Raw genomic sequence first — 16023 nt, 5'->3', positions numbered from 1 at the left:
AAAAAAAAGAAAAAAAAACATAAAATGGTTACCATAGCAACAAAATAAACACAACACCCCAACCCTTTACTAAGTGATCTATGTTCCCAATGAAAACTCACCACGCAAGTAAACTAAACAAAATGTTGAATTATAAAAATTACACAATCTACATTACAATAACTAATCATCTATATAATTGAATAAAACTTAAAATTAAGTAGCACAATTTAACTGTAGATAAGTGAAAGGAATTTTGTTCGCGGATCATTTTAATTGTTATTTCAAGGTAAGTTTAGTTTGAATTATTCATTTTTATTGCGCTTTTATTAGCATCAGACGTATGTTAGTATGTAACGGAATCTTTGAACATGATTTTGATCCCCTTCAAAACGTCGGATTAACTCGAAATTTGGGATACTTATTAGGGACCGAGGACAATTTTAAATTAAAAAAATAATTGAAAAATTTTAATTCAACTAAAATCTGAAAAATAAATAATAGTTTAAAAAAACTAACAAAATACGCTTTTATAGAAAATCCAACTAAAAATAGAAAATAAATTTAAATAAATTTGAATTAAAAATTGTGTAAGAAAAAATGATTTTATTGTAAAAAAAGCGTGACGTGCATGGTATCAGTAGTTATATTTTATGAACAGATATGAGTAGAAGGGTTATTTTGATAATATCCTGAAAAGCACCCCACGCTTTTTTGACAATAAAATCATTTTTCTTACACTATTTTTAATTCAAATTTATTTAAATTTATTTTCTATTTTTTAGTTGGATTTTCTATAAAAGCGTACTTTGTTGGTTTTTTTAAAATATTAAGTATTTATTTTAGTTTTTTTAAATAATTAATTTATTAATAAACTACGTCTCATTGTCTGATGGAGTCGAAATGTTCTCGGGCGGCGATCGCGGTCTCTCACAAAGTGGACGGACTACCTGTGTGCTTAGTGCGACTATTTTAATTGTATTAAATTTGTATGGAGTTGGAACGTTTGCTTACGTTTGCCGCCAGGGGCACTTTTCCAACTGCATACAAATTTGAGTTAACTCTTACGCTATCGAAAACGTTAAAAACTCGCATTAAGCACACTGGTAAAGGTCGTAAGAATCAGCTGGATGTAGGCTACGGCGGACCGATTATTGCCCAGTTGTGGACGTGTGTGGGCTGAAAAAGATATTGATAGAGCATTTGGAAGGAATATATATTTGACTAGTATAATTATCTGGGCTAAGCGAAGACCTTCCATGGAGCGACTTAACTTGCTCGGTCCGAATGTTATCGATCGGAACTTTTACATAAATATGCTTGCAACATTGAGGATGTCGTTAGCGCCAATCAGGGCGTGTCAAATGTCCTTTGCCCTATAATTAAAGTGAGTAGAAGTAATGAGGACCGTTTTATATTATTTTTTTCCTACCTATGCTGATAGCTTTGAGAGGCTATTTCAGCTTCGCCCTAACATGCGATGCTATCGCGGAAAGCCTTTTTTTTGCTTATATGGGTGGACGATCTCACAGCCCACCTGGTGTTAAGTGGTTACTGGAGCCCATAGACATTACAACGTAAATGCGCCACCCACCTTGAGATATAAGTTCTAAGGTCTCAGTGTAGTTACAACGGCTGCCCCACCCTTCAAACCGAAACGCATTACTGCTTCACAACGGAAATAGGCAGGGTGGTGGTACCCACCCGCGCGGACTCACAAGAGGTCCTACCACCAGTAATTACGCAAATAATAATTTTCATTTTTTATTACACGATGTTATTCCTTCACCGTGGAAATCAATCGTGAACATAATTTGTTGAGTACGTATTTCATTAGAAAAATTGGTACCCGCCTGAGATTCGAACACCGGTGCATCGCTCAACACGAACGCACCGGACGTCTTATCCGTTAGGCCACGACGACTTAATGGGGACGCATAGAGAACAATCACACATGCAATCATAGAATTTTGTTTTTTTGAAAGGACTTGTAAATTTCAGTGAGCCGCCACAATGCAGGCTCAAAAGAAAACGACGACGGAGAAAATTAAAAAAGAAAAATCCGGAGAGGCGGAAACAGCGAAAAAGTTGCCAGATGATAAAATAAAAAAAAATAATCACGGTGCTGCGACACCAAGAGCTTACCAACGGAAATCTACCGCCGCCGATATTTATACGCAAAAAAGTCAAACATCGCTAAGCAGCGTTAAAGCGCCCAGAAAATCTCTGAACACAACGAGAACTACAAAGGAATCTCCAATGAAAGACTTATTGAAATCGACTTCGAATGTGAGCGTTGTCAGTAAGTCTTCCATCGACAAAACGGCAGAGTCCAGCGCTGAAGCTAAACGAACTACAAGATTATCAAAAGAATTACCTTTTTTAAAAGCAAATTCACCTGTCACCCAAAAACGAAAAATTTTAGACGACAAACGAACCACAATTGTTGGCCGTTCGAAATTGGAACGTGAAGAATCTAGTGCTGCAAGCAAAAAGGAAATCGGCCGGCTTTTCAAGATTAACAGTGACAGTTTGAAAAACGAAGGCAGTGTTGCGAGATCAACAAAACGCGTTACAGTCCCGGAAAACGTCAAAGAAAGGCAAAGGAGTAAAACGCGAACTTTAGACGAGAATGAAGTGAAAATACTGACGGCCGACGTTGTTGATAACAACGCTGAGATGAGGAATCTATCGAAGAAGCTAACCGCTCAGCCTAAAGCGTTTTTTGTGGGTTTGGATGACGGCGAATCAAAGGTGAGTTTAGTTTAAAGTTGGCGTCCTTGAAACGGACCTGTGCGTGACGTTAGAATTTTGGAATTTCAATTATTATAGAACCTTTTACTGATGGTAGGACCTCTTGTGAGTCCGCGCGGGTGGGTACCACCACCCTGCCTATTTCTGCCGTGAAGCAGTAATGCATTTCGATTTAAAGGGTGGGGCAGCCGTTGTAACTATACGGAGACCTTAGAACTCATATCTCAAGGTGGGTGGCGGCATTTACGTTGTAGATGTACACCGGCACCGGTCACCACTTAACTTCAGGTGGGCTGTGAGCTCGTCCACCCATCTATGCAATAAAGTCCACATTTGATGATTTGCTTAATTGAAATTTCAAGGAGAAAACAAGCGAAGATGAGGTAAGCTATGAAGATGACTTTGAAAGCTACGAATCGGATTTCGAGTCGTATCACAGTGATGCGTCACCGCCTGGTGATGGTAGTTCAGCTGATAGTGACGATCACACCGAACCTCATCACGAGGTTGGACATGACCGACTCGCGACCTCAAAGGAGGTCAGAGACGAAGAGAACATGTTGGATTCGGGTGAGCTTTAACAAGCTTTAATATCAGTTTGATCATGTTGTCTACATGAGTAGATTATTTTGTCGCGACTTATCATTAATTGAATCAAATATGGAGTATCAAGTATGGAGTCAAATATGAATTTTTCACACGAGGCTTTTGGAGAGTACTTAACGGTAGGCAGCGGCTTGGCTCTGTCCCTGGCATTGCTTAAGTCCATGGGCGACGGTAACCACTCACCATAATGTGAGGCCGTACGCTCGTCTGCCTACTAGGGCAATAAAAAATAAATAAAAAAACCTCATAATTTTGGCGGGTTTCATTTTTATTACACTGTGTTATTTGTTCACCGTAACACTATTTAAACACTTTCCCATAAACAAGATGGCGCTCCTTACTTCTATCGTCCTAGTTTGAATGTATATGTTTTACTTGTGGTAGAAATAGTATAAATTTAATTTTAGTTTTGCGCTATTATTGTATACGTCTTCCGAAATAGGAAAATGAATACGCTTCTAAGTTTCTAAGTGACAAAAAGCAAAAAGTACAGTTGATTTGGGCAAATTTTCAATTACTAAAAGACCGCATTAAAAGAAATATCACAGTCGGCGACCACGAAAACTGTGAGCTTATTATTCTTGAAATTTCACAAATAATGTATTGACGATAAAAAATAGGATATCAAATCGTAAAAGTAGTTTTAAATCAGTCAACGTCTCGCGAAAGCCGATGAAAACACTAAACCGAGCTTTTGGAGGGGTAAGCTCCAGGCGAAAAGCTCCTCGATAGCAATAACGAAACAGCATTGCATCTTAACATATCGGATCATATTATATGGTAGCTGTGTTTGTGCGTAGGCAGCTATGATCTTCGAGATCGGTCAGCCAAAGCCAAGGCTTCAACCATGGAGTTCATCGTTGAGGATTCAGAAGATCACAGCGACAAAAAGCCGTCCCTCACCGACGAGGGCTTCCAGGAGATGAGCTCTTCCAGCGCCGTGTCAAGTTTGCGAACCGTCCACGAATGCATTGATAGGTATTACTGATGCACGTATTTTTCTATTCCTCCTTGCGTCATTCTCCTCATTATTGAGGGTACGGCTCTCCCATTCTTCGATCAATAATAGTACTTATCTATTCTATCTTATATATATATAAATGAACTGCTGTTCGTTAGTCTCGCTAAAACTCGAGAACGGCTGGACCGATTTGGCTTTTTGGATTTAGTGGGTCGCGTTTCCGATCCGGTGGTAGATTCTGCGAAGCACGGCTCTGGCTAGGGTTCGTGTTAGCAACGTCGTCAGGTTTGAGCCCCGTGAGCTCACCTACTAGTTAAGGTTACGCTGACATAGCCTCTCAAGGCTATGAGCTTGGGCAGGAAAAAAAAAGATTCCTAAGAAGTTTTTACGTCAAAAATATTTAAAAATGTTATGTTTCATTTCACTAGCCATAAAATCGAAACATTATTATTGAATTTCGTTTTGTTTCAGGCAAAACTTTATAGATTTCGGTACTAGATCGAGGGAATGGAAACGGAAGCGACGCGTTCTAGAGATGCTAAAACGGCGCGCTGCCGATATACTAGGCATGGTCAGTCTGCACGAAGTATCGTATGTTTTGTTCGAAGCGAAACCTATTGCCTACGAAAAGTACATGTCTAGTTTTGGTCGCAGCGGCCGCGCTCAGAACAGCTCTCAGACTTTTGATGACGGCGCGAATCAAGAGACACAAACCGATGAGATATTATTAAGTCATAAATGGACGCAGAACCCTGTGGATTTTACGTATAACGATATATACGTGTACCCGAGTGTTTGTTCTAGAAAATACAGCGAATGTACAGTAGATTATATGGCGAGGTTTAGTTTTTTGACGAAATCTAACGATTTTAATGCGAGCAACGTTGAGATCGAAATGGATGATGTTTATAAACGAAATCCTTTGAGGATTTATTTGGAACAGAGGAATGGCGTCGGTACCGGCGAAATGTTGCCATACGAAAAATACGAAAGCAGACTAAAAGGAATCGTTTACGAACGTAATCGTTTGAGGAGATTTTTGAAGAGAACCGAAAGTAAAATTTTTAGCGCTCTTAATAAGAACGCCGGTAAAAGAGAATTGATTGATTTAAATAGAAATACAAAATTGCCATTTAGCCAAGGATACGTTATGGTTAATTTTAATGTTGACGATGATAGATTAAACTTCATTGTACAATCAAAAGTAACGAAAATCATATATTCGAAAGCGAAAAGCAATTTAATCATGACGGTACACAGTCGAAAAGATTTAAACAACAAACGTGTTCTGTGTATTTGGGACGTCGGTGTTGCAAGATTCGAACCCATTAAAATACTAATTTCGATCGATGGTATTATTCTGGGACAGTTTCAAGGCAACACCGATGGTATTTTCGTGGCAGCGTTGGAAGACGGGTGAGTTTAGTTTGTGAGGTTTGTGTATTGGTAAAAATATGAAATTGACAACGAAATATCTGATAGTATACTGTAGCTGTGACATGTTAACTCTTTTATAGGTTAGACGGCTAAACGTGGGCACGGACTGCCTGTTATTTAGTTGCCGGATCTCATATACATCAATAACTTATATGCCGTCATCTACTTATGATATGATTCCAATTCTAAGCTATATAACGACCTCATCCTTCAAACTGGAACGCAATAGTGTTTCGCAGCAGAAATAGGCAGAGTGGTAGATCATACCCGTGCGGGCCCACAAGACGTCCTAACATCAGTAATAACGCAATTATAATTTATTTTGGGGTTTGATTTTTATTACACAATGTTATTCCTTCACCGTAGAAGTCAGTCGTGAACATCAAAATTAGTACGTGTAATATCGCACACGCCATCATAAAAAAAAATGCCAATCTCATCACAATACCTCGGCCTGCCCCGGTCTTCGTGGCCTAAATGATTAGGCGTCCGGTGCATTCGTGTTGAGCGATGCACCGGTGTTCGAATCCCGCAGGCATGTAAGAACTTTTCTAATGAAATACGTACTTAACAAATGTTCACGATTGACTTCCACGGTGAAGGAATAACTACGTGTAATAAAAATCAAACCCGCAAAATTATAATTTGCGTAATTTTTGGTGGTAGGACCTTTTGTGAGCCGTTGTAACTATACTGAGACCTTAGAACTTATATCTCAAGGTGATTGGCGCATTTACCTTGTAGATTTCTATGGGCTCCGGTAACCACTTAACACCAGGTGGGCTGTGAGCTGGACAACCCATCAAGCAATAAAAAAAAACTTACGAATATATGTCTTTGTTTTTCCACTTAGTTCAATACATCTCTGGGAATTATCCGAAGAGCCTACGTGGCGAAGCGATGTTGCCAGCGATCGAAAATCTACTAATTTAAAAGAACTAACCATCGACGAAATCACTCCCACTGAGAAAGATCGAGAATTAAATTTGAATAGTGATAGTATTGATAGCACTCAGGTATGTCTTGAGGTTAAAGTGAGAACGTAATCCTTGAACATGATTTTGACCCCCTTCAAAACGTCAGCTTAACTCGAAATTTGGTGTACTTATTAGGGACCGATGAAATTCAAAATAAAAAAAAATGAAAATAAAAAAAAATAAAAAAAAAAGTTCAACTACAAAATTAAAAATAAATAATAGTTTATTTTTTTTTACAAAATACGCTTTTAAAGCGTGGGGTACATGGTATCAGTAGTTATAAATATTTTATGAACAGATATGAGTAGAAGGGTTATTTTGTTAATATCCTGAAAAGCACCCCACGCTTTGTTTTTGACAATAAAATCATTTTTTCTTACCCTTTTTTTTATTTAAAATTTATTTTCTATTTTTTAGTTGGATTTTCTATAAAAGCGTATTTTGTTAGTTTTTTTAAAATATTATTTATTTTTGATGGTTGGCATGAAGTAGCACACTACTCAAAGGCTGCTAAGTGCTCACAGAGACTCAACGATATCACTGTGTGGCGTATCGTACAGCGACTTATCTCGTCCATCGAAACAGAACGCGTTACAGCTTAGCAGCCGAAACATCCAAGACTGCGGTGCTTGTCCGTATACATAACATTTTTCTACTAGTTGTTCGTTATCGATAAAAAAGAATATTAAAAAAATAATGTAATATAAAAAAAGAACTAATATTTAAAAAAAAGATATGCGCGCTGAGTTTCTTGTCAGTTCTTCTCAGGACGGAGGCTACTTTTGGTGAATTGGCCTTCAACTTGCAAATTGCAACTTGCAATGAATTGGCCTTCAACAAACTTGATTAAAAATACGTAAGAGGTTATTTAAAAAAAAAAACTACTAACAAATAAAAATCACATTTTTTCCTTCTACCTAAGCTCGTAGGCTTGAGAGGCTATGTCAGCGAACGAATAGGTAACCTGAAGGAATTTGTTGACACTAGCCCAAGCAAGAGCCGTGTTTCGCAGAATCTACCACTGGATCGGAAACGCGACCCACTGAGGAGATCCGGCGAGAAACTCAGTGGGTACGAAAACGTGTGAATATTTCCCTCCAGTCCGCGTAGAAAACAAGTGATAGTGTTAAAAATAAAAACCGATTCCATTAGTTTTGGAGTGCTTCAATTGTCTTATCGTTTTCCCAACACTAAGTCTAGTCTATCGTCGAATTCGTGGGGTTGTAAAATCGATTTATTTATGCCACTTGTTTTGTAGGAAGCGATTCCTTGTGCCTTGCAAGCCTGCGCGTTCACGACCAGCGCTTTCAACTTATCGTGCGCGGAGAACGCTGACAGGATCATTGGCTTGGAGCTAACCGCGCATGAGACCCGAGAGGCGAACGGAAGAAGAGTCCTGGGACAGGTAGCGATAATGTTTGTGGTTTGTTTGTTATTTGTCCTTTGTGTTGGCGGGATATTTTCACTCCGAATATATAAAAGTCGAACACACTATCTCAATAATATCTATAATGTGTACAATATTAATTGGGATGAAATTAAATGAATTATGATGAGGCGAAATAAGGTGTTTTTAAATTGGTGGATATTAACGCCTTGACTGCCATATAAGTCAAGGTACCCTATGCGGCACACTGAAGTCATTATGTCGATTTTTGTTACTAAGGCGCCGGAATATCTAGTAGACTGGGAAAGACGAATCCGAAAACACTGACAATGAATCTATTTCTAAGATACCTAAAAGACTAATACATACACTAACAAACAAACGAAGGCAAAGACTTAGGCAATCCAGGCGCCTTAGTAACAGAAATCGAGGTAATTACTTCAGTGCGCCGCGTAGGGCACCGGTGACCTACACGACAGTCAAAGCGTTAAGCGAGACTCCAGTGGAGTTTTAGGAAGAGCCCAAGATGTCACGTCTCGGCGACCTTGTTTCATTTCCCGACACTCGTGCCCTCTCACAGACGCTAAAAGGTTAATAAGCCACGGTCATCATAAGTTAAATCTGAATAAATAGAAAATAAAATAACTCCCAAGATTTCGCTCCTCGCACTCCCGCCAAAAAATATGTAATCGATTATTTTTCTCGATCAACAATCTAACGAGACTATTCTATTAGTCAGTTATTAGTTAATTTATCGATTATATTATCGATTATTTTTAAAATTAGATACGTACTTAACCTATTTTCCCGAAGAAGGAACACAACATCGTGTCATTAGTAATGAAATCTGCAAAATGATATTGGCGTAATCACTATACAATATTTTGTGTGGCTGCGTTCACATTCTAATATGTCTATGAGCTGTGTCAACCACGTGACGTCAGAAGCGACTTCCCGATTCTTCATAGTACGCAGTACGTCAAACTTACTCCTCTGAGTAATTAATTGATCCAGACTCACGCACACAAGAGTAATTCTGCATTTTTGGCCCTTCCAGACGATCGTGCTTCAGCGCACAGGCAAACTTTGCGTGTGGCTGATAGTCCGAGATAAAAATAAAAGCAGCTTTACGGACATCGGCAAAGCTTACAGTTCGCGAACGAGCTTGGAAATGTTTCAAACGATTTTACTGTCGGATTACATTGATTCGACAATCGAAGAAGGTGTTGCCTTTGATTTGTGTGCAGCCAAACGTAGATTGACGTTGAGGCGGCGAGAGAGAATCGAATTTTCGCGCCCAAACACGGCCAAGAAGTTCGAATGTGACGTTACGCGCGCTAAAAGTAACACAGTGTTGCCAGCCGATAAAAGGACTCCTACTATATGGGAGAGTATGATTTGTTACGATTTGAAGATTGTTAATGTTGGCAACATCGATCATTATTTGGTAGCCAAAAATGTTGGCGAGGTATTGAGTTGTAAGAAGAGCGTTGGCGGTGTTAAAGTTAGAAGATTTCGTGTGACAAGTAAGTGTCGAACGAAACTATTATATAATTATCTTTTTTATTGGATTTTATGACCTGGTAACTAAGACCTTTAAATCATGTCTTATTTTAATTTATACTCTTATTTTTATGAAAAATGATTAATATAGAGATAAATGAAATGAAATGAAGATGATTAATTTGAGACATTAATCAACTGGGATGAAATTAAATGAAGTGAAATGATATATTGGGATGAAATATAATCTCAGTAAAATGGTGGTCATTTACGGTGATTTTTTTAGTGGACTTAGTGGAGGACCCCGAGAAGTTACGTCCAGCGGCTTTGTTTCATTTTCCCACATTTGTGCACTTTCACAGATACTAAACAGTTAATAAACCACCGTCATTACACATTTAAACCTGAAGAAACACTAAATGAGTCGACTATTATCAAAGCCGGCAATGTGACTTTTGGATAATTATTGGTAAATCAGAAAAACGAATTATTGACTTTGTATTCCATTGACAGTCACAAAACTCTTCTGAACGACATCTTAGATAAATAACAGGTTAAGTATTAACCTTTATTTAATGCAGGTTTTGAACCGTATTCTTTGAAGGAGACGATTATATTCAAATCAATCTGTATTGAAATATCAATAATTTTTTTTTGTCCAAATGCACAGATTGCCACCTTTGATAATAGACGACTCAAATAGACAAAATAAAACAAATCACACAACTTCACTCCTCGGGTTCCCGCCAATAACTCCACGAAACTCTAATATTTATTCAATAGGCAATACAGTTTGTCAACGAAATTAAGGCAAATGGTTTTAAATTATACCCTCCTTTAAGTTTTTTAAACTACCCAACTTTATCCATTGTTAAGCTTTTTAAATCATTTGGTGTTTACCTTCTTTTCACATATTTTGCAGAAATTACATAAAGATTTTTGAAAGTAAAAGTTCCTTATCAAAACTTAAACTTAAAAAAAAAACAAAAAAATTAATGATAAATTCATAGCAAAATAATTTTAAATGGTTATTTATAATTAATGTTATTGACTTATTAAAAACTTAATATACGTGCGGGCGATAAGACACGTCCGTACAAGTTGATAACTAATACCTAATAAACTGCGCAATAGTCGGTATTCCGACGCTTCACACTTTATACGCATTAATTGAGAGTCGCCATATCGACGGTTCCTGTTCAAAGGGTGAAGGACAAAGTTACTATAGGGCCGTCTCCATAGCCGTTGCTGACTATGGTCTAGTTATCGCAAACAAATCGAAGTATTCTAGTAACCGGTTGGTACGTGGTGGAATAAAGATCCCAGAAATAGTGATGTGGGTGACCGCAGAGGTTCCGGATAGTAGGGATGGGCTCTGTTTTGGTGGTAGGTGGTTGTTGGAACATGGGTTATTGTTGGAACTATTTACGATTTATTGAAGTCTCATACCATCTATACTAATATATAAATCTACAGTGGTTTTTACGGATGTTCCGTTATAACTATTGAACCATGCATCTGATTGACTTGAAACTTGGTATCCATGTAGAAAATATATGTACTTAATGTATAGGCTAATATTTATATGAGTGTTTGACTCCCTACACCAGTTGCGGGGGCGTTAATGATGAGAATCTTTGTGGGGGTGAGAAATAATCATGTTAATTTTAAACGCCCAGCGAAGCGGACGGGTACAGCTAATATGCCTATAGTATTGCACCTTTAGAATTGAAGGGATTTAACTTTTTTTTTATTGCTTAAATCGGTGGACGAGCGCACAGCCCACCTGGTGTTAAGTGGTTACTGGAGCCCATAGCCATCCACAACGTAAATGCGCCACCCACCTTGAGATATAAGTTCTAAGGTCTCAAGTATAGTTACAACGGCTGCCCCACCCTTCAAACCGAAACGCATTACTGCTTCACGGCAGAAATAGGCGGGGTGGTGGTACCTACCCGCGCGGACTCATAAGAGGTCCTACAACCAGTAAAAACTATAACTTTTAAGAAAATGAGTTGTATACTTTGTACGTCTCCACTATTTATATATAATTTTAATATCCGTCAATACTTTTTTGTGTTCAGACGATAAGTCGTTAGTGACCAATGTGCAAGTCGCCCCGGCGCTGCCGTACTTCATGGCGTCCACTGAGTCGGGAACTGTAAACCTTTGTTCGTTACTGGAAAACAGGGTTCTGCTCACATTGGACTGCAGGTAAACAAATGGGTGAAATAGTTAGATGTGTAATTATTTGTTTTAGATTTGTCGTAAAGTATATAAATGTCTAATGTCTGGGGTCTGGTGTCTCAATTCTCAGGAGTCGTATCTCAATCTCATACCTCATTTACCGTGTCTCATGTCTCATGTCCCGTGCCTCATGCCCCATGTCTCATGTATAATGCATCATGTCTCCTGTCTCATGTCTCATGCCTTATTGCTTATGTTATCTCTTATGTCTTGAATGTCTGAAAGTGGCACATGTGACAGACAAGTTGAGAGAGACAGAGAGTTGAGTGCGCGTTTGGGATGGTATGGATATAATGTGATGAGACGAAATGAAAATGAGGTTGGTAAGAGAGCGTTAATTATTAATGGGGAAGGATATAGAGGAATAGGTAGACCTAAGAAGAAATGAATGGATTGCGTGAAAGACGATATGTGTAAGAGGGGAGTGAGCGAAGAAAGTTTTTTCGGTAGGCAGCGGCTTGGCTCTGCCCCTGGCATTGCTGAAGTCCATGGGCGTCGGTAACCACTCACCATCAGGTGGGCCGTAGGCTCGTTTGTCTACAAGGGCAATAAAAAAAAAATAGAAGAGTGTGGAAGGAGAAAACATGTTACGTCGACACCAAAAAAAAAAGGCGACTGGGAGAAGGGCATCTTAAAAAAAAAAAGGTGTTAGTAAGATCCTTGGGTCCGCGGTCTGCTCACAACACCATGCAGATCGTTGAGTCTCACATACCCCACGCGCCCCTTTTGCGCGGGGACCTCGTAGGAGGTTCGGCCCTATACCCGAAAAAAAAAAAGGTTTTAGTAAGTGTCGCGGGTGGCGTTGCTTCACGAAGTGACGAAGCCGGTGACGAAGCCGGTCTCACATACCCCGCGCCGCTGTCCTCCTCCCGGCGTCCGCGCCGCGCGATCGTCGATGTCCGTGCATCGACAGCAGGTGAATGATGATGATCTCTTATGTCTTATGTCGTACTCGAAGCTACCTCTGGTAGACCGCTAGAGAACGCCTTAAGCATTAAGTCTGCCATCACACTCGTCTACGTAGAATTAAATATCGATTGACGTAGTTGTTTCACGCAGAAATATTTCTCCGGCTCGAGAACCGACTGAGAGGTGTCGGTCGGATAGCAAGGGCAGGTACATCAGCAGCGTCGCAGCCCCAGCGGTGTTCGGCTGTGATGCTGGAATGGTTTGTATTACGATCCCCACGCTCCCTCTTTTTACGAGTTTAAGGGTTTCGACCTTCAAGTTATACTAATGGCAGTGAAGCGATTGAAGTAGGTAGGCAGCGGCTTGGCTCTGCCCCTGGCATTGCTGAAGTCCATGGGCGACGGTAACCACTCACCATCAGGTGGGCCGTATGCTCGTCTGCCTACACGGGCCAGAAAAAAAAAGTGCAAGCGCGCGGTCAAATCGTAATTACCACTGAGGAAGAACTTTATAGTGATCGAGAGATACCTCACTCTAGAACCGGGTGGTATGACCGTGGCAGATAATATCTCGGGAAACGAACTATGAATGAATTTTTGATAAGACGCTTACCATTAATGGATATATTTTATTGTTATTGCTTAGATGGGTAGATGAGCTCACAGCCCACCTGGTGTTAAGTGGTTACTGGAGCCCATAGACATCTACAACGTAAATGCGCCACCCACCTTGAGATATAAATTCTAAGGTCTCAAGTATAGTTGCAGCAGATGCCCCGCTCTTCAAACCGAAACACATTACTGCTTCACGGCAATAATAGGCGGGATGGTGGTACCTACCCGCGCGGACTCACAAGAGGTCCTACCACCAGTAATTACGCAAATTATAATTTTGCGGGTTTTTTATTTTATTACAATTCCTTCACCGTGGAAATCAATCGTGAACATTTGTTAAGTACGTATTTCATAAGGTCAATAAAAAAATCATGGTTAATAAGTACTTATTAGTTAAAAATTAATTTTGTTACGTAACGCAATAATGCTTGAGCTGGCAACCCTATTTCCTAGATGTCGGTGACGTCACTAATATGGCCGCCTTCGAACCCCTGTCAAATTTTCGCGCTTCTAAAGGACGGAAGCGTCGTCGCCTGGGATCTGACCACCAGTGACATCTACGGGAAAGTGTCAACGGAAAAATGTAGGTCTATAGCTGGCGGTCAAAATAGTTTGGTGAGTACAGTCCAAAGAGGTGAGGTGAGGTTTAGTCGTCGCGGCCTAAAGGATAAGACGTCCGGTGCATTGGTATGTAACGATGCACCCGTGTTCGAATCCCGCAGGCGGGTACCAATTTTTCTAATGAAATACGTACTTAACAAATGTTCACGATTGACTTCCACGGTGAAGGAATAACATCATGCAATAAAAATTAAGCCCGCAAATTTATAATTTGCGTAACTACTGGTGGTAGGATCTCATCTGAGCCCGCACGGGTAGGTACCACCACCCCGCCTATTTCTGCCGTGAAGCAGTAATGCGTTTCGGTTTGAGGGGTGGGGCAGCCGTTGTAACTATACATGAGCCCTTAGAACTTATATTTCAAGGTGGGTGGCGCATTTACGTCGTAGATGTCTATGGGCTCCAGTAACCACTTAACATCACGTGGGCTGTGAGCTCGTCCACCCACCTAAGCAATTAAATAAAAAGCGACATTTCGCTTAATACGCGACATTTATCTTTGTAATTTAATGTGCGTTTTATTTGATATTAACATCAATAGTTTGATTTTTAATTGAACTTCAATTATATTAGCCCCATTCAAATATCTGAAGTTTTTTTTTTTGTTACGATATTTTTCCAAATTACCTATGTATAAACTTTAAATAACTCTCTTGTATAGTGCCAATAATGTCGCTTAGACCAAATAGCCTGATATACATCGAAACAATCAAAGGAAGAAAAGAAATAAAGAAAAAGTATTGATTTTTTTAAGGGATTTTATGACCTGGTAACTAAGACCTTTAAGTCATGTTTTATATTAATTTATATTCTTATTTTTATGAAAAATGATGAAATGAAATGAAGATGATTAATTTGAGACATTAATCAACTGGGATGAAATTAAATGAAATGAGATGCTCCGATGAATACGATGAATTATAATCTCAGTAAAATGGTGGTCATTTACCGAGATTTTTTCAGTGGACTTTTTGGAGGATCTCGAGAAGTTATGTCCAGAGGCTTGGTTTCATTTTCCCACATTTGTGCACTTTTACAGATATTAAACAATTAATAAGCCACCGTTATTACGCATTCAAACCCGAAGAAACACTAAATAGACAAAATAAAACAAATCACACACCTTCACTCCTCGCGTTCCCGCCAAAAAGTCCAAAAAGTATTTAGTAAGCTTTGTGACTAACAATTTGTGATTATAAAATTTATACAAAAACACATCTACCGTTGGGTTAAGGCACGGAATAGATAAATAACTATTCCGTGGGTTAAGGTCACTCACTCAAGTAGGTTTAAAACAAATATTTTGAAAACAATACCTATTATATTGGTCCGTACGTACTAAATTGATTCGACAATTTGTTTCAGGCCTTATTAACACACGAAGGTAGCATTCAATTGCACAAGCTAAAGAGTGATACGCCAAGTGACGAGAATATGAAGATTTTCAACAAATACGTCGCTCTGCTGTGAATTAAATGATTTTTTGAATAATTGATTTTGTTTTTTTTTTTATCTTTCGAATATCAACTGTTAGTTGTATTTATTTTAGTTGTAACATGAAAGTTGTCGTGGCAGAAAGGATAAAACTACTATAGCCGGTGTTCGAATCCCGCAGATGGGTAAGTAAATCAGTTTTTTCTAAAAATAATATGTATGCGGTAGGTAGGCAGCGGCTTGGCTCTGCCCCTGGCATTGCTGAAGTCCATAGGCGACGGTAACCACTCACCTTAAGGTGGGCCGTATGCTCGTCTGCCTACAAGGGCAATAAAAAAAAAGGCGACACATGTTCACGATTGACGTCCGTTACTACTTTAAGTTAATACGCAAAGAATTGAAATTACCGTACTTAACTGATGCTAGGGGACGTCTAGTCCGTTCATCGTTCTCGTCGAACCCGCCACTTGCAATGAAGGGCTAGGCAAGTAAATTAAACCACAGACACAGCCCACTGAGTATCTCGCTGTATCTTTTCAGTGGGTCGCGTTTCCGATCTGGTGGTAGATTCTGCAAAGCACTGCTCTTGCTAGG

The 16023-nt window shown here is 39.3% G+C and overlaps 1 protein-coding gene across 3 annotated transcripts; it reads left to right on the top strand.

Annotated features, from left to right (window-relative positions):
* The first annotated feature begins 32 nt into the window (after positions 1-32).
* LOC101745037 (cytoplasmic dynein 2 intermediate chain 1) lies at positions 33-15486 on the top strand. 3 transcript variants are annotated; one of them, XR_009976543.1, is made up of 13 exons: positions 34-268; positions 1981-2733; positions 3096-3303; positions 4140-4317; positions 4772-5716; positions 6591-6753; positions 7973-8119; positions 9159-9627; positions 11689-11818; positions 12911-13019; positions 13828-13989; positions 14657-14764; positions 15361-15486. XR_009976543.1 is itself a non-coding variant. In XM_038020095.2 (12 exons), the coding sequence occupies exons 2-12, from the start codon at positions 1993-1995 to the stop codon at positions 15463-15465; spliced, it is 3357 nt and encodes a 1118-aa protein (XP_037876023.1). In that variant the 5' UTR covers positions 34-268; positions 1981-1992; the 3' UTR covers positions 15466-15486. The 3 variants fall into 3 exon arrangements, 2 of the variants coding, with proteins under 2 accessions (XP_062531838.1, XP_037876023.1); XM_038020095.2 differs by lacking the exon at positions 14657-14764; XM_062675854.1 differs by having other exon boundaries at positions 33-268; positions 13828-15486.
* Positions 15487-16023: the final 537 nt, after the last annotated feature.

Source organism: Bombyx mori, chromosome 24, assembly GCF_030269925.1.
Source record: "Bombyx mori chromosome 24, ASM3026992v2".
NCBI lineage: Eukaryota > Metazoa > Arthropoda > Insecta > Lepidoptera > Bombycidae > Bombyx > Bombyx mori.
Note: the sequence above shows the minus strand (reverse complement) of the source record. Positions and strands in the feature narration are given on the sequence as shown.